The following is a 22,127-nucleotide window of genomic DNA, read 5'->3' on the forward strand; positions in this document are numbered from 1 at the left end:
GTGGGCTACCTGCAAAGGAGCCCAGCGGGGCTTGTGAGAGGGGCTGGCGTGACCACGCTGGAGAAAGAAGCTATGTGCTTCTTGGAGAAGGGCCCTCGTGATAAAGGTGCAGGGCCACACCCATGCACACTCAGGCTTGATGGTCCCAGCTCACAGCCTTCGCTCACCGCCGCTCATGCCTGAGTTGCATCAGAACGCAGATTGCTGGACCTCACCCCTCAAATTTCTGATTCAGCGATGCTGGGGTGGAGCGCAAGAACCCACATTTCTAACAAGTTTCTGAAGAGGTGGATGCTTCCAGCCAGGAACCCCACTTGAGAACTTCTGCCTGAGGTGAATCCTGGCTCTGCCATCAGCTGACCATGGAAAGTTGCTGGATGTCTCTAGGTCTCAGCTTACTCTTCCAGGCAATGGGGATAATGATTATGACTACATCACAGGTTGATGGAGGGCCACATACAGGTTAGGGTTAGTGTTACAGCCAGGGCAAAGAACAGATGGAGCCACACAAATCAAAATATTGAAATATTGGAAAATGGTGACTTAGGTTTGCAAACTTGTCCTACCTTCAGTACTATGGCCCTGGTACACTGTAGTCAGGGGCACGGCCCTGGTACACTGTGGTCAGGGGCATGGCCCTCTTAGACTGTGGTCAGGGGCACAGCCCTGTTATACTGTAATCAGGGGCACGTCCCTCTTAGACTGTGGTCAGGGGCACGGCCCTGTTGTACTGTAATCAGGGTCATGGCCCTGTTTTACCGTAGTCAGGGGCATGGCCCTCTTAGACCATGGTCAGGAGCACGATCCTGTTATACTGTAGTTCGGCACGGCCCTGGTACACCGTGGTCAGGGGCGCAGCCCTCTTATACCGTGGTCAGGGGTGCGGCCCTGGTACACTGTGGTCAGGAGCACGGCCCTGTTATACTGTAGTCAGAAACACAGCCCTGTTACACTCTAGTCAGGAGCACAGCCCTCTTAGACCGAGGTCAGGAGCACAGCCCTGTTATTCTGTAGTCAGGAGCACGGCCCTGTTACACTGTAGTCAGAAGCCCGGCCCTGTTATACTATAGTCAGGAGCACGGCGGCCCTGTTACACTGTAGTCAGAAGCAGGGCCCTCTTACACTCTGCTCAGGAGCACGGCCCTGTTACAGCCATGGTCACCCCCAGGCCTTCATGCTGCTGATGGGATGTGACAGATGTCCCTCTGATCCCACAGCCAGGTCTCAGTGAGCCTGCAGGCCACTCACGTGTGATCCAAGGGGATCCCTTTCCACAGAAATGGACCTGGATTCTCCACCAGGCCTCTAAGGCTGGTGCCCTCAATCTGGCAGAGAGCCAGCCCACTCCTCCACCCCCAAGCTGAGCTTACTGGGTCTTCAGGTTGCCTCTGTACACCTTGCAGCCCATGGCAGGCTGTGTGCACCCGGGCTAGCCTAGCACAGGGAACTCTTTATTACAGCAAGGCAGTCTTTGAGGGATGTGGCGAGGGAGGCTGGGAGGCAGGTGGAGAGCGAGGCAGAGAGGGTGGCTGGGATGAAGACCAGGAGGAAGGCCTGAAGGGAATTGGAATGGGAGACCAGGAGAGAGGCTGGGAGAAACGCTGGGAGGAAGATGGAGTGGGGGGTGGAGTGGGAGGTGGAGAGGGTAGCTGGGAGGAAGAGGGAGAGACAGGTGGACAGGGAAACGCGGGGTCTGCGGGCTTGGCCCTCCCTTGTCTGTTACTCCCTTGCGCAGGGGGCACAGGGCAGCTGAAGCTCAGGAAGATGTCCTCCAGGGAGATTTGGTTGACTGAGTAGTCCTCCAACATGTACATCGTCTTGGCTTGCTCCATAATGCCAAACACCTGTGGGAAGGGAGGGGGCCACTGTGGACGGCAGGCACAGGGGAGCGGGGGCGGACGCAGCAAGGGGTGGGAAGAGGAAAGGTCTCTGAGATTGTTACAGAGCCCCCAGAGGCCCATTCCTCTCTCAGCTGCTCCCAGACCACCTCTCAGGCAGTCAGTCCTACGGAATTCAGCTGTCTGGGATCTGAGGGAAAGGGACCTGGCTGGGAGTGGTGCCAGAAGCAGAGGTCCCGCTGGGTCCTGGCTTGCTGTGTGCACTGGGAATGTGGCATGCCCTCTTTGAACCAGCTCCCCTCTCTGTGAGATGAGGGGGCAGAAGGAGCTGATCTCTGAGGTCCCTTCCAGTTCAAATATACTTATCAAAATTTTCTATGAAATTCACATGAATGTTGCAGCAGGACTGAATTGGACTTCCACCGGAAACAGAGAACTCTGAAAGTGCACGACATCAGAGGTGTGCTCCCTGGTGTCCAGGTATGTGCTCACCTTCGCCCAGCTGAGGTCATCGCCGGGCAGGTGGTAATGGACCATCCCTTGGTGCTCATCCTCCAGGACGCTGCCTGCACAAAGGAGAGACCATGTCCCCGAGGGCCAGGCTGGACGGCCAGGGGAGGGTGGCATTCGCCCCGGAATCGTGACTCCCGTTCCAGTGCTCAGGGATGCACAGACGCACGGCGCCCTCTGCAGCACATACCTGGGAAGGTCAGGCCCACGAACGCCTTGAACACCTCCAGGGCCTCCTGCTGCCCGTCACTCCGGATCTTGGCCCGCAGGGAGTAGCCGCTGCCAAACTTGCTCTTGAGGTGCTGTGGGCTGCCCAGGCACTTGAACTGACCCTGCACCATGATGGCCAGCCGGGTGCACAAGGCTTCACACTCCTCCATGCTGGGAAGAGGGGGCGGAGCCTGATATATCAGCGGGGAATGCTGATGCCTGCCCTCCACGCCAAAACCGTGCACCTAGGAAAGTGCTGACGCCCAGATCAAGCTGTTCCTGATTCCACGCTCAGGGTGTGGCCCACTCGCCTCACAGACTCTTCACCAGAGGCTGACAGATCTTCTGTCCACCCAGCCCCTCCTGGCCCACCCGGCCCACAGCCCCCATCCTGGCTGAACCTGTGGGAGGTGATGATGATGGCCTTGCCGGACTTTCGGGCCCGTGCCACAGTGCCCCAGAGCAGACGCCGGGCCACAGGATCCATGCCAGTGGATGGCTCGTCCAGGAAGATGACCACAGGCTCTCCTAGCAGGGCAATGCCAGCACTCAGCTTCCGCCTGTTGCCGCCACTGGGGCCGAGGGGGAGAAATTGGGTGACTGGCAACCCTAAGTTTCCAGTGCAATCTTCCCTGCTTTTTCCTTTGCTAAGAAAGTGCTCATGTGCCCTGGTGGGGCCTTTAGTAACATGACCCACCACCCGCCCCCAGGGGTACACTGTAACTCAGCTGTCCACTCAGCATCTAAACCGTTCTCCTGGGCATAGGGGTCAGTCCAGGCTGAGCACATGGTCCGTGGATCTCCTCTGAGGGCCTCTATGGGTGTCGCAGGGTAAGGGCATAGAACCATTTTAGCTAACTTCTTTTAAGAAGAACACATAGCATTTATGATGTAAAGTAAAGTGAAGTAAAAGTGAAAGTGAAGTCGCTCAGTCGTGTCCGACTCTAGCAACCCCATGGACTGCAGCCCACCAGGCTTCCCTGTCCCTGGGATTCTCCAGGCAAGAACACTGGAGTGGGTTGCATTTCCTTCTCCAATGCATGAAAGTGAAAAGTGAAAGTGAAGTCGCTCAGTCGTGTCCAACTCTAACAACCCCATGGACTGCAGCCTACCAGGCTCCTCCATCCATGGGATTTTCTAGACAAAAGTACTGGAGTGGGGTGCCATTGCCTACTTCCCAAATGTTAATTTATTTAATCATCAAAAGATGCAGGGAAACATGAAAACATGATTGAAACAGAAGTTAACAGAAGAAAGAGGGCACCGTCCTCTAACTCCTGGGCGCCCTGATCCAGTTCTGCTAACAGTCTGCAGGGGCACTGTGCACAGCTCAAGGGGCGGCCTGGGACTTGGGACCGAGTAGCCTTGCTTTGTTTAAGCTAACGGGAATTGGGTTAGGATCACTGGTGACGAAAGACCCAGGAAGACCCCACGCTCTTCAGTAGAACATCAGCTGCTCAGATGGCTCACACAGAGCAGGGTGCGGGAGTGTGGGCGTGCAGTGCAAATCTGCTGCAGGTCAGAAGCCCTGGTGAAGTGGCAGGAAGAGTAACAGCTGTGGTGCGTCAGCCCATCCTCAGCCAGGTAACCAGAGGAAACAGGGCCATGGGACAGCCCAGGCCGCTGACCCATTCTCACAGAGCAGAAAGGCCACCTCCCTGGAAACCTGCGCAGTGGTGAGGACCACACAGTTCCCCCAGGCACAGAGCCAGGAGGCCTTGCCCTACCCCCCAGCACTGAACAGAACCACAGCACATCTTATTTTGGGACGGGAGGGCTGAGGGGGCCCCGAGTCTCACCTGTAGGTCTTCACCAATTTGTCGGCGTACGTGTACATGAGCAAGTCATCAAGAATTTGGTCCACACAGGAGCTGATGTGACGCTCAGGGATGCCCCGGAGCCGGAGAACATGACCAGCGTCTCCTTGCCCGTCATGTGGTCCAGCAGGGCATCGACCTGGGGACAGTAGCCGATCCACTGTCGCACCTGGAATTGGAGCACAGCCCAAGGGGAAGGCGGGTCAGAAGGAAAGCTCCCCACTGGGCAGGGGCCTGGCCTCTGCCTCATGCACACCCACAAGTGCCAGGTGAACAGACATGTGCCAGGGGCCACCAGGGACACTGGGGAGCCTGGATGCAGCACTGGCTGCTGGCGTGAACCCCAACCCCAGAGGGCGCATGTGGATCTGGAGCACTTACAATCCTGCCTGCCCAGCAGGAAACCTCAGTGTCCACAGTTGCCCTATCTCTTGCCACTTTCCAAGAGTATGGTCGGCAGAAGACACTTTATTTTTTCCCGTTTAAGCATATTTTCTATTAGACAAGTAACCCACAAATACATTTTCTTTGTGAGGGTGCTGGAATCTCTTGTCCGGGGCCTGCCCCAGGTGGTGCAGTCACATCGGTGCACTTCCAGACTTCTGCATGGCTGCATAAAACAACTGGGTCACCCTTATTTACCATTCCACACTTACCATTTTACCATTCTATCATTTTAATTCAATGTTATGTATTAAGGATCAGCCGTGGTCAGTAAATATTAATACAAACCTACTTCAACTTGGGCTTCCCAGGTAGCACAATGGTAGAGAATCTATCTGCCAAAGGAGGAGGCACAAGAGACAGTTTCAATCCCTGAGTTGGGAAGATCCCCTGGAGAAGGAAATGGCAAGCCACTCCAGTATTCTTGCCTGGGAAATCCCATTGACAGAGGAGCCTGATCGTGGGGCTGCAGAGAGTTGGACACTACTGAGCAACTGAGCACATAAGCCTATTCCAACTCAGTTTGATTGTGACTTAATCATTAAGATTTAGGTTCAGTTCAGTTCAGTCGCTCAGTCGTGTTGGACTTTGCGATCCCATGAACCGCAGCACGCCAAGCCTCCCTGTCCATCACCAACTCCTGGAGTTTACGAAAACTCACGTCCATCGAGTCAGTGATGCCATCCAGCCATCTCATCCTTTGTTGTCCCCTTCTCCTCCTGCCCTCAATCTTTCCCAGCATCAGGGTCTTTTCCAATGAGTCAACTCTTCGCATGAGGTGGCCAAAGTATTGGAGTTTCAGCCTCAACATCAGTCCTTCCAATGAACACCCATGACTGATCTCCTTTGGAATGGACTGGTTGGATCTCCTTGCAGTCCAAGGGACTCTCCAGAGTCTTCTCCAACACCACAGTTCAAAAGTATCAATTCTTCAGCACTCAGCTTTCTTCACAGTCCAACTCGCACATCCATACATGACCACTGGAAAAACCATAGCCTTGACTAGACGGACCTTTGTTGGCAAAGTAATGTCTCTGCTTTTTAATATGCTGTCTAGGTTGGTCATAACTTTCCTTCCAAGGAGTAAGCGTCTTTTAATTTCATTGCTGCAATCGCCATCTGCAGTGATTTTCGAGCCCAGAAAAATAAAGTCAGCCACTGTTTCCACTGTTTCCCCATCTATCTGCCATGAAGATTTGGGTTGGCTGTTTATAAAAGATTCAGGCACATGTGTGATATTTCCGAGTTTTTGCTGTTATGAACTTGCAGCAAACCAGGCTCCTCTGTCCATGGGATTCTCCAGGCAAGAATACTGGAGTGGGTGGCATGCCCTCTTCCAGGGGAGTTGACCATAAACGCATGGGTTTATTTCTGAGCTCTCTATTCTGTTCCATTGTTCTATGTGTCTGTTTTTATGCCAGTACCATATAGTTTTGATTACTGGAGCTTTGTAGTATAGTCTGAAGTCAGGGAGCATGATACCTCTAGTTCTTTTATCTCAAGACAGTTTGCTAACATTTTTTTAAAAACCATGAGTGGGTACTGAATTTTCATCCAATGCTTCTTCCGCTTCTATTGATAAATATTTTTCTCCTTTCATCTATGAAGGTAGTGCTTTATACTGGTAGATTTCCTACTGTTAAATCTCATTTCTGGAATAAGCCTGACAATTGTAATTTTTACTCTTTCAATATCCTGCTGAATTTCTATTGTCAATATCTTCAGTTCAGTTCCGTTCAGTGGCTCAGTCGTGTCTGACGCTGTGACACCATGGACTGCAGCACGCCAGGCTTCCCTGTCCATCACCAACTCCCAGAGCTTGCTCAAACTCATGTCCATCGAGTTGGTGATGCCATCCAACCGTCTCATCCTCTGTTGCCCTCTTCTCGTGCCTTCAATCTTTCCCAGCATCAGGGTCTTTCCCAATGGGTCAGTTCTTCACATCAGTTGGCCAAAGTATCAGAGATCCAGATTCAGCATCAGTCCTTCCAATGAATATTCAGAACTGATTTCCTTTAGGATGGACTGGTTGGATCTCCTTGCAGTCCAGAGGACTCTCAAGAGTCTTCTCCAACACCACAGTTCAAAAGTGCTCAGCTTTCTTTATACTCCAGCTCTCACATCCATACATGACTATTGGAAAACCAATAGCTTTGATTAGACGGACCTTTGTCAGCCAAGTAATGTCTCTGCTTTTTAATACACTGTCTAGGTTGGTCATAGCTTTTCTTCCAAGGAGCAAGCGTCTTTTAATTTCATGGCTGTGGTCACCATCTGCAGTGATTTTTCAGCCCAAGAAAATAAAGTCTCTCACTGTTTGCATTGTTTCCCCATCTATTTACCATGAAGTGATGGGACCAGATGCCATGATCTTAGTTTTTTGAATGTTGAGTTTTAAGCCAGCTTTTTCACTCTCCTCTTTCACTTTCATCAAGAGGCTCTTTAGGTCCTCTTCACTTTCTGCCATTAGGGTGGTGTCATCTGCATATTTGAGGTTATTGATATTTCTCCCAGCAATCTTGATTCCAGCTTGTCCTTCATCCAGCCTGGCATTTCGCATGATGTACTCTGCATATAAGTTAAATAAGCAGGGTGACAATATACAGCGTTGACATACTCCTTTACCAATTTGGAACCAGTCTGCTGTTCCATGTCTGGTTCTAACTGTTGCTTCTTGACCTGCATACAGATTTCTCAGGGGTAGGTCAGGTGGTCTGGTATTCCCATCTCTTGAAGAATTTTCCACAGTTTGTTGTGATCCACACAGTCAAAGGCTTTGGCGTAGTCAATAAAGCAGAAGTAGATGTTTTTCTGGAACTCTCTTGCTTTCTCAATGATCCAACGGATGTTGGCAATTTGATCTCTGGTTCCTCTGCCTTTTCTAAATCCAGCTTGAACATGTGGAAGTTCATGGTTCATGTACTGTTGAGGCCTCACTTGGATAAATTTGAGCGTTACTTTGCTAGCGTGTGAGATGAATGCAATTGTGGGGTAGTCTGAACATTCTTTGGCATTGCCTTTCTTTGGGATTAGAATGAAAACCAACCTTTTCCAGTCCTGTCCAAATGCATGTGGACATTCAAAAGTCACTGAGTTTTCCAAATTTGCTGGCATGTTGAGTGCAGCACTTTCACAGCACCATCTATTAGGACTTGAAATAGCTCAGCTGGAATTCCATCACCTCCGCTAGCTTTGTTCGTAGTGATGCTTCCTAAGGCCCACTTGACTTCAGACTCCAGGACATCTGGCTCTTCTAGGTGAGTGATCACTCTATCATGGTTATCTGGGTCATGAAGATCTTTTTTGTATAGTTCTTCGTGTATTCTTGCCATCTCTTCTTAATATCTTCTGCTTCTGTTAGGTCCATACCGTTTCTGTCCTTTATTGTGCCCATCTTTGGATGAAATGTTCCCTCGGTATCTCTAATTTTCTTGAAGAGATCTCTAGTCTTTCCTATTCTATTGTTTTCCTCTATTTCTTTGCTTTGCTCACTGAGGAAGGCTTTCTTACTCTCCTTGCATTTGGAACTCTGCATTCAAATGGGTATATCTTTCCTTTTCTCCTTTGCCTTTCTCTTCTTTTCTCAGCTATCTAAATATCTTACTTAAGGCTTTATGTTCCTATATGAAGTTGGCCTATGGCTCATGTTGGACACTGTTTGTTTGATTTTCACTTCAGATTGGGTAGCACCCCGTCTTCTCTCCTGTGATTTGGAAGAGGTATACAAGAAGGAAATAACTGCTTGGTGGTGGCTGGTAGACTTGCCCATCAATCCCTTTTAGCCTGGACTCTTAAGAAAGGGGAGATCTTCAATCATTATTTGAAATTTACCTCCAGTGTTGGTCTATATAGGCCTTCAAATTTATGAACAAATTTTTGGATAGAAGGCTTGAAAATGTTATAATTTGATGCAAAGAAAATGAAGGAATGTGCTATTTCTTACACACCTGAGTCTGGAGTAAGCCTACTGCCATAGGATGGCCACAGAGCCCTGCTCAGAGCACGAGGCCCCATGGACCAGGGAAAGTCCCACAGTGGAGCCGAACGATTCTGAGACAGTGAATGACTTTGATAGAAATGCATGTGGACATTCAAAAGTCTCTGCTGACTTTTGGCGTACCAGCAGATTCTGAAAAGAATTGTTGTTCAGTTGCCAAATGATGTCCAACTCTTTGCAACTCCATGGACTGCAGCACGCCAGGCTTCCCTGTCCTTCACTATCTCCCAGAATTTGTTCAAATTCATGTCCACTGAGTCTGTGATGCCATTCAACCACCTCATCCTCTGTTGCCCCCTTCTCCTGCTCTCAATCTTTCCCAGCATCAGGATCTTTTCTAATGAGTCGGCTCTTCACATGTGATAAGAATATATTTTAGGAAATGTGAAAGAATGTTTAAAAATATTTGCACATGTAAAGGGTGGTAAGCAGAAAGCTCACAAAGGAAGAGAGCAAGGATGTAGATTTGAGTTTGCTAATGAGATTAATCCATGTGGGATTTCTAGGAGAAAGTGAAGTGAGGAGCATGTTGAACTATATTTCCTACCATGAATTTTCACAAACTTCCAGGAGGTGATGTGCAGACAGATTCCAGGAAGACTGAAATCCAGTTTCTTGCCAGTCAGACAAGAGGAGGGTCTTGTAGGCAGATGCCGCTTGATTTTAAATAATACAAAGAAATGTAACATTCCTTTTCATCTGAGTTTACAGAGCAGGTTTGTACTTGCCTCTCAGTGAGCTTCAATGAGTTGGATGGATGACTGGTGGTGACAAGGCTAGCCGGTGGGGCTGTCATGACCACCTGCCCTCATCCTGTCTTGTCGTGTCTTTTATTCCTTTGCTTGTTCATTCCTTCTTCCTTCTTTCAGTAACAGCTTATTGATATATAATTCACATATCATACAATTCACCCATCAAATGTGTTCAATTCAGTGGCTTTTAGTGTATTCACACTGGTGGGCCACGATCACTGCTGCTGCTAAGTCGCGTCAGTCATGTCCAACTCTGTGCGACCCCATAGACGGCAGCCCACCAGGCTCCCCCGTCCCTGGGATTCTCCAGGCAAGAACACCAGAGTGGCTTGCCATTTCCTTCTCCAATGCATGAAAGTGAAAAGTGAAAGTGAAGTCGTTCAGTCGTGCCTGACTCTTAGCGACCCCATGGACTGAAGCCCACCAGGCTCCCTCCGTCCATGGGATTTTCCAGGCAAGAGTACTGGAGTGGGGTGCCATTGCTTTCTCCTCCATGATCACAATCAATTTTATAACATGACATCGCTCCTCCCCAGAGAAACCTCAAATCCATGAAAAGTTACTACTCATTTTCCCCAGAACGCCCAAGCCCTGGCAACCATCGATCTGCTTGTCACCATGGATTTGCCTGTTCTGGGTGTTTCATATAAACAGAATCACACAATCTGTGCCCTTTTGTGCTCTGCTTCTTTTGCTCTGCATCCCGTATTTAAGGTCCATGCGTAGTATAGCGTATGTCGGTGCTTCATTCCTTTTTTATGGTTGAATGATATCCTTGCGCATGGATACATCACATTTTGTTTATCCTTCATCTGTTTGTTAGTGGACATTAGGGTTGATTCTACCTTTTGGCTACTGTGAAAAATGCTGCTATGAACATTCATGTACAAATTTTTGTGTGAATGTATTAACGGTTTTTTAGTTCTCTTGGATATATATACCTACGAGTGAAACTGCTGGGTCATATGGTAACTCTGTTTTAACCTTTGAGTATCTTCTCTAATAATCTCAATCTTCCAATTGAAGTCTTTCATCCATTTGTATGTAATGTAAGTACTAATGTAATTGGATTTGAATCTACCATCTTAGGGCTATCTACTTGTCCCGTATGTTCTATATTCCTTTTTCTCTCTCACTTTGTCTCCTATTGCACTGATTATTTTCTATGATCCACAGGGCTGCCTGAGAGTCTTCATGACATGGCCGTTAGTGTTCCCCAGAGTGAGTGCTGTGAAGGCGAGTATACCCAAAAGAGAAGCTGCTGTGTCCCTCATGACCCAGTCTCAACAGTGGCATACCACTTCTTCCACAGTATTCTGTCAGTCACACAGACCAACCCTGGTACCATCTGGGGTGATCTTCTTAAGGGTGTAAATCTCAGGAGGGTTACTAGGGGGCTGTCTTGAAGGTATACCACAATGTTTCTTATCTTCTTCTGTATATTTGTTTTCTACACTTTGATTCTCCATGCTTCATTCTAAATTATTTTTTTGTGGGGAGGAGTTGTTGTTTAGGTACACGTGCATGGTTATTATTATTATTTTTTTAATGTGCACCAAACACTGCATTTCAAGTTGTTTGCTGAAATCATTTGAGGCCTAGGATGTGAGCCTCTTCTGCCAGCTCCTGACATTTGCTCCTGCCAGGCACCTGGGAGCAGTGGTGGTTGAGTCACATCAATTCCATTTCAGGGACTGATAAGAGTCCAGGTTGTTCTGCAATTCTTGCATGAACTTGTCCAAGTACAGTTCATCCCTACACCTGGGATGCAGCCCTCCAGGGTCCTGACTCAAGGAAAGGATGCTTGCATCAGGCCTCCCTATGCCCCAGAAGGCTCATCCTGAACTCCAGTGTGGGCCAATTCAAAACTAAGGGCAAAAAATATTCAGAGCTCAGCAACCCAGCCTTGAATGGGCCACCTCCTTGGGTCCCCGTCCTCTCCTACCTCTTGGCTCATAAGTCTTCACTATCTTTTTAGTTCTCTGAATCCTTCAAAGACATGTTTCCAAAATTTGGTCCTATTTTTCTAGTTATTAATGACCACCAGGAAAGGGATTAGAGTTACCTGATTTGCCATTACCAAAAGACTTGTCCATAATTTTTAAAATAATAAAAATTAAAATTAATAGTAAATGGCTCCTAGCCATGAGATGCTTATACTGGGTATGGTTGTTCGGCCAAGCAGTGTCTGCTAAAAGGTGACAGAGAGTAATAATTACGAGCATGGATTCTGGAACTAGCCCATGTTGATTCTTCCACCTTCTCTCTAAACTTTATGTTGGTCATGGACAGTAAAGCTAGTACAGTGCATGCTGTGAATGGTACAGCTTCGACTAGACCCCTGTAGTTTGGTGTCCTTGTACGCCTGTCATTGAATCCACTGTATACTGACCCCACTCCCCCACCATCATTACACTTAAGTCACTGCATGGCAACGGCTGGTTCTCATGATCATAAGCTCCTTGCAAGTGAGAGTCACTGGGCTTACACAACTGTTGGCATACACTAGGCGTTCAAAAGTTGTTTCACTGAATTGGTGCCAATGATGGAAGTAGACCCCAAGAAGGGGGTCAGGTGTAAGGCATATACTAAATTTGACTATGTCTTTGTCAAGCTGTTTAGAAGGGATGTATATGCAGGTCTGAAACACAGGACTGGGATTGGGCTGAGGGTGTGACTGCTTGGGAGCCATCAGCAGACAGAAGATAATGGGAGTCAGCATAAGGAATGAGATTGGGGGGGGTGGGGACAGTGTGTGTGGAAGGACAAAGACAGTGGGCTGATGCTGCGGCCCTGGGGAGCAGTGCAGTCTAATGGGCTAGAGGAAGAAGATCCACCACAGGAGTCTAAGGAAGAAGTGCCAGTGAGAGAAGAGCCAGAAGAAAGGAGAAGCTATAGGAGCGAACAAAAAGGAAAGCTAGAGTGTGAAGGAGGGAAAGGCCTGCGTTAAGAAATGCTTCAGAGAAGGCAAGGAAGCTGAGGCTGAAAGTTAGGCATGGCCTTGGCTCGGGAAGTGCAGTGGGCACAGGGTCAGGGAGGACAGATTCCAGGGCTCACTGGGAGGGAGCATCCATGGACCATGACTGCCAGCTGGGTGTCCTGAGTGGTGCCTGGGATGGCGGTAGATGGTGCCACTCAGTCCTCCAGGGAGCACATGGGGAGTGGGGGAAGAGACGGGGGCTTGTGGGGACAGCTCATGGCTTTGGGGGTCCACTGGTCTTGAGAGGCCTTGGGTTTCAGGGACATTTTCAAGGCAATGTTGAGTAAGCAGCTTGACATACAATCTGGAGCTCAGAGAAGAGGTCTAGGAAGGAGCTATGGTTTTGGGAGTCAGAGATAAATTCGACACCTGGAATTTTCAAAGGTGGGCTTCATTCCAGCTCCCTGTCCCCAACCCTCTGTAACACTCACAGGTGTATTTCAGGGGACCCTCTTCCTGATACACCCACACCACCCCTAGGCTCATGCCCCCTCGTCCCAGGTCACCGCCTACCTTCCTCAAGTCAGAGCTGACGCTGATGCTGTTGACAAAGGCGTCCCCAGAGGTGATAGACTCTTCCCAGTCAATATCTTGAAAATGGTAGTTTTCCCAGCTCCATTGAGGCCAAGAAGACCAAAGCACTCCTCTGCTTGAACAGTGAAGGAAACCTTGTTCACAGCCAGTGGAGGCACCTTCCTGGAATAGACCTGAGATAGCCAAGACAGAAGACAAGACACCCAGTGAGGAGGCCTGGAGCCAGCAGCCCGGAGTTTTCAGTTGCACTCCAGTTCTGCCCCCAGGGCTCCCGGACTCCGAGGTACCCAGGCTGGGATCTGCCTTCTCATCCCAGCTGCTGCTCCCAGTGGGCTCAGGAGGTCTTCTCTCTTCCTGCCCCTGCACACTGAGAACATAGTTCTCTAAGATAAGCCTCTTCCCTGCTTTCCTCAAAGCAAAGAAAACCACTTTGATGTTGCCTGAGCTGGTTTCTGGGGGCTTTTTTTTTTAATATAAATTTATTTATTTTATGGAGGCTAATTACTTTTCAATACTGTATTGGTTTTGCCATACATTGACATGAATCTGCCACGGGTGTACACGTGTCCCCCATCCTGAACCACCCCCCACCTCCCTCCCCATCCCATCCCTCTGGGTCATCCCAGTGCACCAGCCCCGAGCACCCTGTATCATGCATCGAACCTGGACTGGCAATTCGTTTCACATATGATAATATACATGTTTCAATGCCATTCTCCCAAACCATCCCACCCTCGCCTTCTCCCACAGACTCCAAAAGACTGTTCTATGCATCTGTGTCTCTTTTGCTGTCTCGCATACAGGGTTATTGTTACCATCTTTCTAAATTCCAAATATATGTGTTATACTGTATTGGTGTTTTTCTTTCTGGCTTACTTCACTTTGTATAATAGGCTCCAGTTTCATCCACCTCATTAGAACTGATTCAAATATATTCTTTTTAATGGCTGAGTAATGTCTAGTCAAGGCTATGGTTTTTCCAGTGGTCATGTATGGATGTGAGAGTTGGACTGTGAAGAAGGCTGAGCACTGAAGAATTGATGCTTTTGAACTGTGGTGTTGGAGAAGACTCTTGAGAGTCCCTTGGACTGCAAGGAGATCCAACCAGTCCATTCTAAAGGAAATCAGTCCTGGGTGTTCTTTGGAAGGAATGATGCTAAAGCTGAAACTCCAGTACTTTGGCCACCTCATGCAAAGAGTTGACCATCGGAAAAGACTCTGATGCTGGGAGGGATTGGGGGCAGGAGGAGAAGGGGACGACAGAGGATGAGATGGCTGGATGGCACCACCGACTCGATGGACGTGGGTTTGGGTGAACTCCGGGAGTTGGTTATGGACAGGGAGGCCTGGCGTGCTGCGATTCATGGGGGTTGCAAAGAGTCGGACACGACTGAGCGACTGAACTGAACTGAACTGAATATTCCATTGTGTATATGTACCATGGCTTTCTTATCCATTCATCTGCTGATGGATATCTAGGTTGCTTCCATGTCCTGGCTATTGTAAACAGTGCTGAGATGAACATTGGGGTACATGTGTCTCTTTCAATTCTGGTTTCCTCAGTGTGTATGCCCAGAAGTGGGATTGCTGGGTCATATGGCAGTTCTATTTCCAGTTTTTTAAGCAATCTCCACACTATTCTCCATCGTGGCTATACTAGTTTGCATCCCCACCAACAGTGTAAGAGGTTTCCCTTTTCTCCACACCCTCTCAAGCATTTATTGCTTGTAGACTTTTGGATAGCAGCCATTCTGACTGGCGTGAGATGGTACCTCATTGTGATTTTGATTTGCATTTCTCTGATAATGAGTGATGTTGAGCATCTTTTCATGTATTTGTTAGCCATCTGTATGTCTTCTTTGGAGAAATGTCTGTTTAGTTCTTTGGCCCATTTTTTGATTGGGTCATTTATTTTTCTGGAATTGAGCTGTAGGAGTTGCTTGTATATTTTTGAGATTAGTTGTTTGTCAGTTGCTTCATTTGCTATTATTTTCTCCCATTCTGAAGGCTGTCTTTTCACCTTGCTTATAGTTTCCTTTGTTGTGCAGAAGCTTTTAATTTTAATTAGGTCCCATTTGTTTATTTTTGCTTTTTTTTCCAATATTCTGGGAGGTGGGTCATAGAGGATCCTGCTGTGATTTATGTCGGAGAGTGTTTTGCCTATGTTCTCCTCTAGGAGTTTTATAGTTTCTGGTCTTTTAGATCTTTAATCCATTTTGAGTTTATTTTTGTGTATGGTGCTAGAAAGTGTTCTAGTTTCATTCTTTTACAAGTGGTTGACCAGTTTTCCCAGCACCACTTGTTAAAGAATTGTCTTTTCTCCATTGTATATTCTTGCCTCCTTTGTCAAAGATAAGGTGTCCATAGGTGTGTGGATTCATCTCTGGGCTTTCTATTTTGTTGCATTGATCTATATTTCTGTCTTTGTGCCAGTATCTTACTGTCTTGATGACTGTGGCTTTGTAGTAGAGCCTGAAGTCAGGCAGATTGATTCTGGGGGCTTTTTAACAGCTAGTAACTATAGGGAAACAACTCTGTCTGTCTCTGTCTCCCTCCCCCTCTCTGCGTACATGTGTGTGTGCGTGTGCATGAGTGTGTGTACATTCCTGGCTGTCTGAAGAATCTCTCAGCACAGTCCCCACGGGCTCTTAGGGAGATTAGCAGGCTTGCTGTGGGCTTTCAGAGCCCACATCCCCTCCTTGGCTCCTCCACAGACTGCTTTCTAGATCCAGGAGAGACTCAACCATGTCCACCCTTCAGGGCTTCTGGGATCCATGGCTCCGGTGCCCCTCCTATCCCAGGCCTCCTTGTCCTCAGGGGCCCCTAGAAGACAATGGGGTGCTGAGGCACTACCTGCTGTCTCTGGGTGCACAAATGAGCTCAGATGCCATCTGTTCACAGAGGAAACCTCTCTCTGAGTCTTTCCCATAAAAACTCATCTGAATCCTCTGCCAGTGCAGTAGTCCCCTTATCCCCGGGGATATGGTCCAAGAACCCCAGTCGGAGCATGAAACCATGGATATCACAGGACCCTCTACTTACTATGTTTCTCCTATACATACATGCCTCTGACAAAGTGTAACTTATAAATTAGGCACAGTAAGGGAATATCCGAATTGACAACATCACTACCCTTGGGCTTTGGGGTAAGTAAAATGAGAAGTCCTTGAGCGCAAGCACTCGATACTGCGAAACTGGATCAGATAACTGAGCCGGTAACTAAGGGATGAAACAGCAGACAAGCTGGACAAAGGGGTGGAGTGGGACAGCTTGAGTTAACCATGCTACCCAGAACAGCACACAACTTAAAACTTATGAACTGATATTTCTGGAATTTTCCATTTAATATTTTTGGACCATGGTTGACTGCAGGTAGCTGAAACCTCAGAAAGCAAAGCTGCTGATAAATGGGCACTACACTGTACTCCAAGTCAGTGGGCAGGGTCCTGGAGCCATGATGGCTGCTTCCCTACACAAGGATCCCCAAGAGTAATGGGGATGAAAAGTGAAGTAATGCTTTTCAAGCTACATCGGACTTTACCTTAGACAGTTCTTTAAGGACCAGTGGGTTTTTCTTACACAGATCTTCCCAAGAGTTCTTGATCATTTTTGCTTCCTCTTCCACATCTTGGTCTCCAGGCACAGACTCTGCATTCTGCAAAACAACCTGTTTTTCCCGAGATAAGGATGGCAGGTGTAAGTGCTTTTGCAAGGACAGGAGGAAGACATCAAGGTCCTTCCCCGTAACGTTGTGAAGGTGCCCGGCCATGCCAGTTCCCATTTGCACTCCACCACCCATTCTCAGGGACAGCCGCAGGTAGTGCATGTTGACACGACCGTGATATGCTGGACAGGAAAGCATTGGTTCTTAAAGAAAACAAAAAAGACTTGAAGCCCAGAGGTGTCAAGATACAACAATCCCATTTTGTACAGGATTTCCATAATCATGGGGGTGGGGGAGGTGCTTTGCCACTGGAAGATATTCACATCAAGAACGGACACAACAGGCCATTCTCCTATCTGGCTCCTGAATGACTGAGGGGAGAGGTGTTACAAGCTGACTAGTTTTAGGGAATCCACGGCTGGCCAGGGTCACAGGGCCCAGGCCAATGCTCTTCCCCCTTCTCCCCTCAGGGCCTGGGGTCCTGGGGACCTCAGTAACCCCTCTGCTTCTGAAGGCAGGTTACACGATCTCCAGGCCCTCTGACTCTGAGAATCAAGGTTACTGCAGACTGCAGGAATTAAGCCGTGAAGCCAGCCCCTTATCTATCCTTACAGACTTACACTTGGACCCACTCACCAATTTTTGCTTCCAGTAGAGGCCAGAAAACCTGGCTTTCAGTTCCCATAAGACATTGGTTTCAATGAGGAAAAGCAGGATGAGGTACACGAGCCCTGAGATGGCAAGGGCTATCAGGTACTTCCCCATCCCGAGAGACTCCCAGGCATAGATGTCCTCCTGGACCACATAGCCCTCTGCTACAATGGGACAAACGGACACGATCAGATTACACAGAGCAGCTAGATTCCTACGGTAACAAATGTCATTTAAAAGGAGCATTATTGTCATCACTGTCGTCATTTCACCCCAGCAGATGGGAAACATATACAGTATTCTGCTTTTTTTGCTGGAACCAATGTTTAGCAAAAATTATTCAGTAAAGTAAAAGACTTCTCCCTATCCATATAACAGTTACTTGAAATGCAAACTATTTATATGTTTGATTCTTTTATCAATTATTAATCACCCTGTAACTTCAACTGACCACTCATGCAGAAACACTTAGCAGCCTCAAGTCTCCTATTTTAATCTGATTTGCCTTCAAATTTTCTTTTAAACACATGTATTTTTAAATTATACAATACACACTCATTGGAAAAAAGAGACACGTCTGAGATGGAGTCAAGGTACTTCTCCTCTCCCTACAGCGGTTTTATGTGTGTGTATATATACATACATATATACGTAATATATAATATACTATATATACATATATATAATATATAATATACATATATATAATGTACTACTTCTATACTCTCTGGATATAATCTTTTAAAATACAAGTAGACTGATACTATGCATTATCTTCTCCAATTCATTTGTTTCAGTTCAGTTCAGTTCAGTCGCTCAGTTGTTTCTGACTCTTTGTGACCCCATGGACTGCTGCACACCAGGCTTCCCTGTCCATCACCAACTCCTGGAGCTTACTCAGACTCACGTTCAGCGAGTCAGTGATACCATCCAACCATCTCATTGTCTGTCATCCCCTTCTCCTCCCTCCTTCCATCTTTCCCAGCATCAGGGTCTTTTCCAATGAGTCAGTTCTTTGCATCAGGTGGCCAAAATATTGGAGTTTCAGTTTCAGCACCAATCCTTCCAGTGAATACTCAGAACTGATTTCCTTTAGGATGGATTGGTTGGACATCCTTGCAGTCCAAGGGACTCTCAAGCGCCTTCTCCAACACCACAGTTCAAAAGCGTCAAATTTTTGGCACTCAGCTTTCTTTATAGTTCAACCCTCACATCCATACATGACTATTGGAAAAACCATAGCTTTGATTAAACGGTCCTTTGTCGGCAAAGTAATGTCTCTGCTTTTCAATATGCTATCTAGGTTGGTCATAATTTTCCTTCCAAGGAGTAAGCATCTTTTAATTTCATGGCTGCTGTTACCATCTGCAGTGATTTTTCAGCCCAAGAAAATAAAGTCTCTCACTGTATCCATTGCTTCCACACCTCTTTGCCATGAAGTGATGGGACAAGATGCCATGATCTTAGGTTTTTTGAACGTTGAGTTTTAAGCCAGCTTTTTCACTCTCCTCTTTCACTTTCATCAAGAGGCTCTTTAGGTCCTCTTCACTTTCTGCCATTAGGGTGGTGTTATCTGCATATCTGCAGTTATTGATATTTCTCCCAGCAATCTTGATTTCAGTTTGTGCTTCATCCAGCCTGGCATTTCGCATGATGTACTCTGCATATAACTTAAATAAGCAGGGTGACAATATACAGCATTGACGTACTCCTTTTCCTATTTGGAACCAGTCTGTTGTTCCATGTCCAGTTCTAACTGTTGCTTCCTGACCTGCATACAGATTTCTCAGGGGGCAGGTCAGGTGGTCTGGTATTCCCATCTCTTGAAGAATTTTCCACAGTTTGTTGTGATCCACACAGTCAAAGGCTTTGGCGTAGTCAATAAAGAAGAAGTAGATGTTTTTCTGGAACTCTCTTGCTTTCTCAATGATCCGAGGGATGTTGGCAATTTGATCTCTGGTTCCTCTGCCTTTTCTAAATCCAGCTTGAACATGTGAAAGTTCACGGTTCACGTACTGTTGAAGCCTTACTTGGATAAATTTGAGCGTTACTTTGCTAGCGTGTGAGATGAATGCAATTGTGGGGTAGTCTGAACATTCTTTGGCATTGCCTTTCTTTGGGAATAGAATGAAAACCAACCTTTTCCAGTGCTGTGGCCACTGCTGAGTTTTCCAAATTTCCTGACATGTTGAGTGCAGCACTTTCAGAGTACCATCTATTAGGACTTGAAATAGCTCAGCTGGAATTCCATCACCTCCGCTAGCTTTGTTTGTAGTGATGCTTCCTAAGGCCCACTTGACTTCAGACTCCAGGACGTCTGGCTCTTCTAGGTGAGTGATCACACTATCATGGTTATCTGGGTCATGAAGATCTTTTTTGTATAGTTCTTCTGTGTATTTTTGCCACCTCTTCTTAATATCTTCTGCTTCTATTAGGTCCATACCATTTCTATCCTTTATTGTGCCCATCTTTGAATGAAATGTTCCCTCGGTATCTCTAATTTTCTTGAAGAGATCTCTAGTATTTCCCATTCTATTGTTTTCCTCTATTTTTTTGCATTGCTCACTGAGGAACGCTTTCTTATTTCTCCTTGCTATTCTTTTGGAACTCTGCATTCAAATGGGTGTATCTTTCCTTTTCTCCTTTGCCTCATTGGCAAGAACTCCTTATTGCCAAATTCAGACTTAAACTGAAGAAAGTAGGGACCTACCTAAATCAAATTCCTTACAATTTTGATTAGACCATTCATGTAAGACCTAAATCAAATCCTTTACGATTATACAGTGAAAGTGACAAAAAATAAATTCAAGGGATTAGATCTGATAGACAGAGTGCCTGAAGAACTATGGAAGGAGGTTGTTTTGTTTACGCATATACAACAGACATCAGCCATATGAGGACATATAGATCAAACTAATACAGATCTCTGGCGAAAGTAGATACATGGACGTTATAATGGCTAGTATTGTAGTAACTTTGGTTTGTAACTCCACTTTTTGTTTACTGTGTAACTTAAGAAACTGATGCATAAAAAACAACAATGAGTCTATGGTTCTGGGCACATAATGGATAAAGAGGTCTTGTGACATCAATAATTAAAAGGGATTGGGGAAAGGGCTGCATAAGAGCAGTTTTTCTATATTGTTGAAGTTAAGCTGATACAAATTCAAATTAGAATGTTAATTTAAGGATGTTAAAATGCAATTCCCATGGTAACCACAAAGAAAATAGCTATTGAATATACCCAAGAGGAAATGAGAAACGAATTAAATGTTTCATGTGAGGCAACTAGAGTAGCCCAACTCAGAGAGAGTGGAATGGTAGTCACTAGAGGCTGGGGTGGGGCCGTTAGTGTTTCGTGGGTTCAGAATTTCAGTTCTGCAAGTTGGAGAAAGTTCTGGAGAGGATGGTGGTGATGGCACAACAATGTGGATGTATTTAATGCCACAGAACTGCACACTTAAAAATGGTTAAAATGGTAAACTTCACATGTTCTTCCACATTTAAAGAAAATAACTAATTTTAAAAGGTGTTGGAAAGGACGTGGACAAATTAGAAGCCTCATATGTTGCTGGTGAAATGTAAAATGGTGCAGCCACTGTGGAAAATAGTTTGGTGCTTCCTGAAAAAGCTAAACATAAAGTCATAAGACTCAGCAAACCCACTCCTAAGTATACACTCAAGAGAACTGAAAACAGGCTCACACAAAAATGTGTATGTGAATGTCCACGGCAGCATTATTCATAACAGCCAAAATGTAGAAACAATCCAAATATCCATCAGCTGATGAACGGATACACAAACAGTAGTCCATCCATACAATGGAATATTATCCAGCCATAACAGGGAACAAAGTAGAGATGCACCCCACAACCTGGATGAACCTTACAAATACTGTTGCAAGTGAAAGCAGCCAGATACAAAAGGTCACACAGTGATTCCATTTACAAGAAATGCCCAGAACAGGCCAATCCATAGAGACAGAAAGTAGATTATTGGTTGTCAGATGCTTGGGGGAAAAGGGAATGGGAAGTGACCGTTAATGGATGGAACATTTCTTTATTCCAGGTGACGAGAATGTTCTGGAATTAAATGGTGGTGATGGTTGCACAACCTTGTGAATATACCAAAAACCGATGAATTGTATACTTTATAAAAGGGTGAATTTTATATGAATTATATCTTAATAAAAATGTAATTAGCACAGAAACCAACACAACATTGTAAAACTTAAAAATTAAAAAACAATGTAATTAACAAAAGTCTGTTTGTCATACTCACAAACTTTACTGCACTCAATCTGGTCCAAGCTCTTGACCTTGCAAAACTTCTGCAGTTCAAAGTTGTAGTACAGGTTGGCTAAAGCCATCCCTAGGCAATGGCCTGGAAGCAGTAGGAACGTGTTATCCAGGGACTCTGAGATCTCTGTGTAGCCAAGGTCTGTGAGGGGAACAGAAAATATTAACCCTTCTTTCAGGAAGAAGTGGGTACATCCCCCAGCGACTCTCTAGGCCCACTGGGCCTCTTCTCCTCTATAAAGGGCTTGTTCTTTCTACCTGTGGCTGTATCTGTCTCTGCTCATCACACTCCCAGGCCCAAGACCAGAAATCAGGTTCTCCCTGACTCCCAGTGTTCCCTCTTCTGAGGCAGTCACCCAGCCTCTAAGCTGTAACTATTTTTCTTTTGCAGTACTTCCTGAAGTCATTTTACTTCTATTCCAACTGTTTATG

At 46.5% G+C, this 22,127-nt stretch overlaps 1 protein-coding gene across 1 annotated transcript in view; it reads right to left on the bottom strand.

Annotated features, from left to right (window-relative positions):
• Positions 1–1,355: 1,355 nt before the first annotated feature.
• The window catches only part of LOC102273949 (ATP-binding cassette sub-family A member 17), a 94,969-nt gene continuing 74,197 nt past the window's right edge, over positions 1,356–22,127 (bottom strand). The window contains 11 exon segments of the mRNA XM_070362588.1: positions 1,356–1,844; positions 2,331–2,404; positions 2,539–2,729; positions 2,960–3,130; positions 4,358–4,463; positions 4,466–4,544; positions 13,062–13,129; positions 13,132–13,255; positions 16,624–16,749; positions 17,383–17,561; positions 21,679–21,837. Of these exon segments, the coding sequence (XP_070218689.1) occupies positions 1,455–1,844; positions 2,331–2,404; positions 2,539–2,729; positions 2,960–3,130; positions 4,358–4,463; positions 4,466–4,544; positions 13,062–13,129; positions 13,132–13,255; positions 16,624–16,749; positions 17,383–17,561; positions 21,679–21,837 (1,667 nt within the window). The 3' untranslated portion in view covers positions 1,356–1,454.

Source organism: Bos mutus, chromosome 25 (genome assembly GCF_027580195.1).
Source record: "Bos mutus isolate GX-2022 chromosome 25, NWIPB_WYAK_1.1, whole genome shotgun sequence".
Classification (NCBI taxonomy): domain Eukaryota; kingdom Metazoa; phylum Chordata; class Mammalia; order Artiodactyla; family Bovidae; genus Bos; species Bos mutus.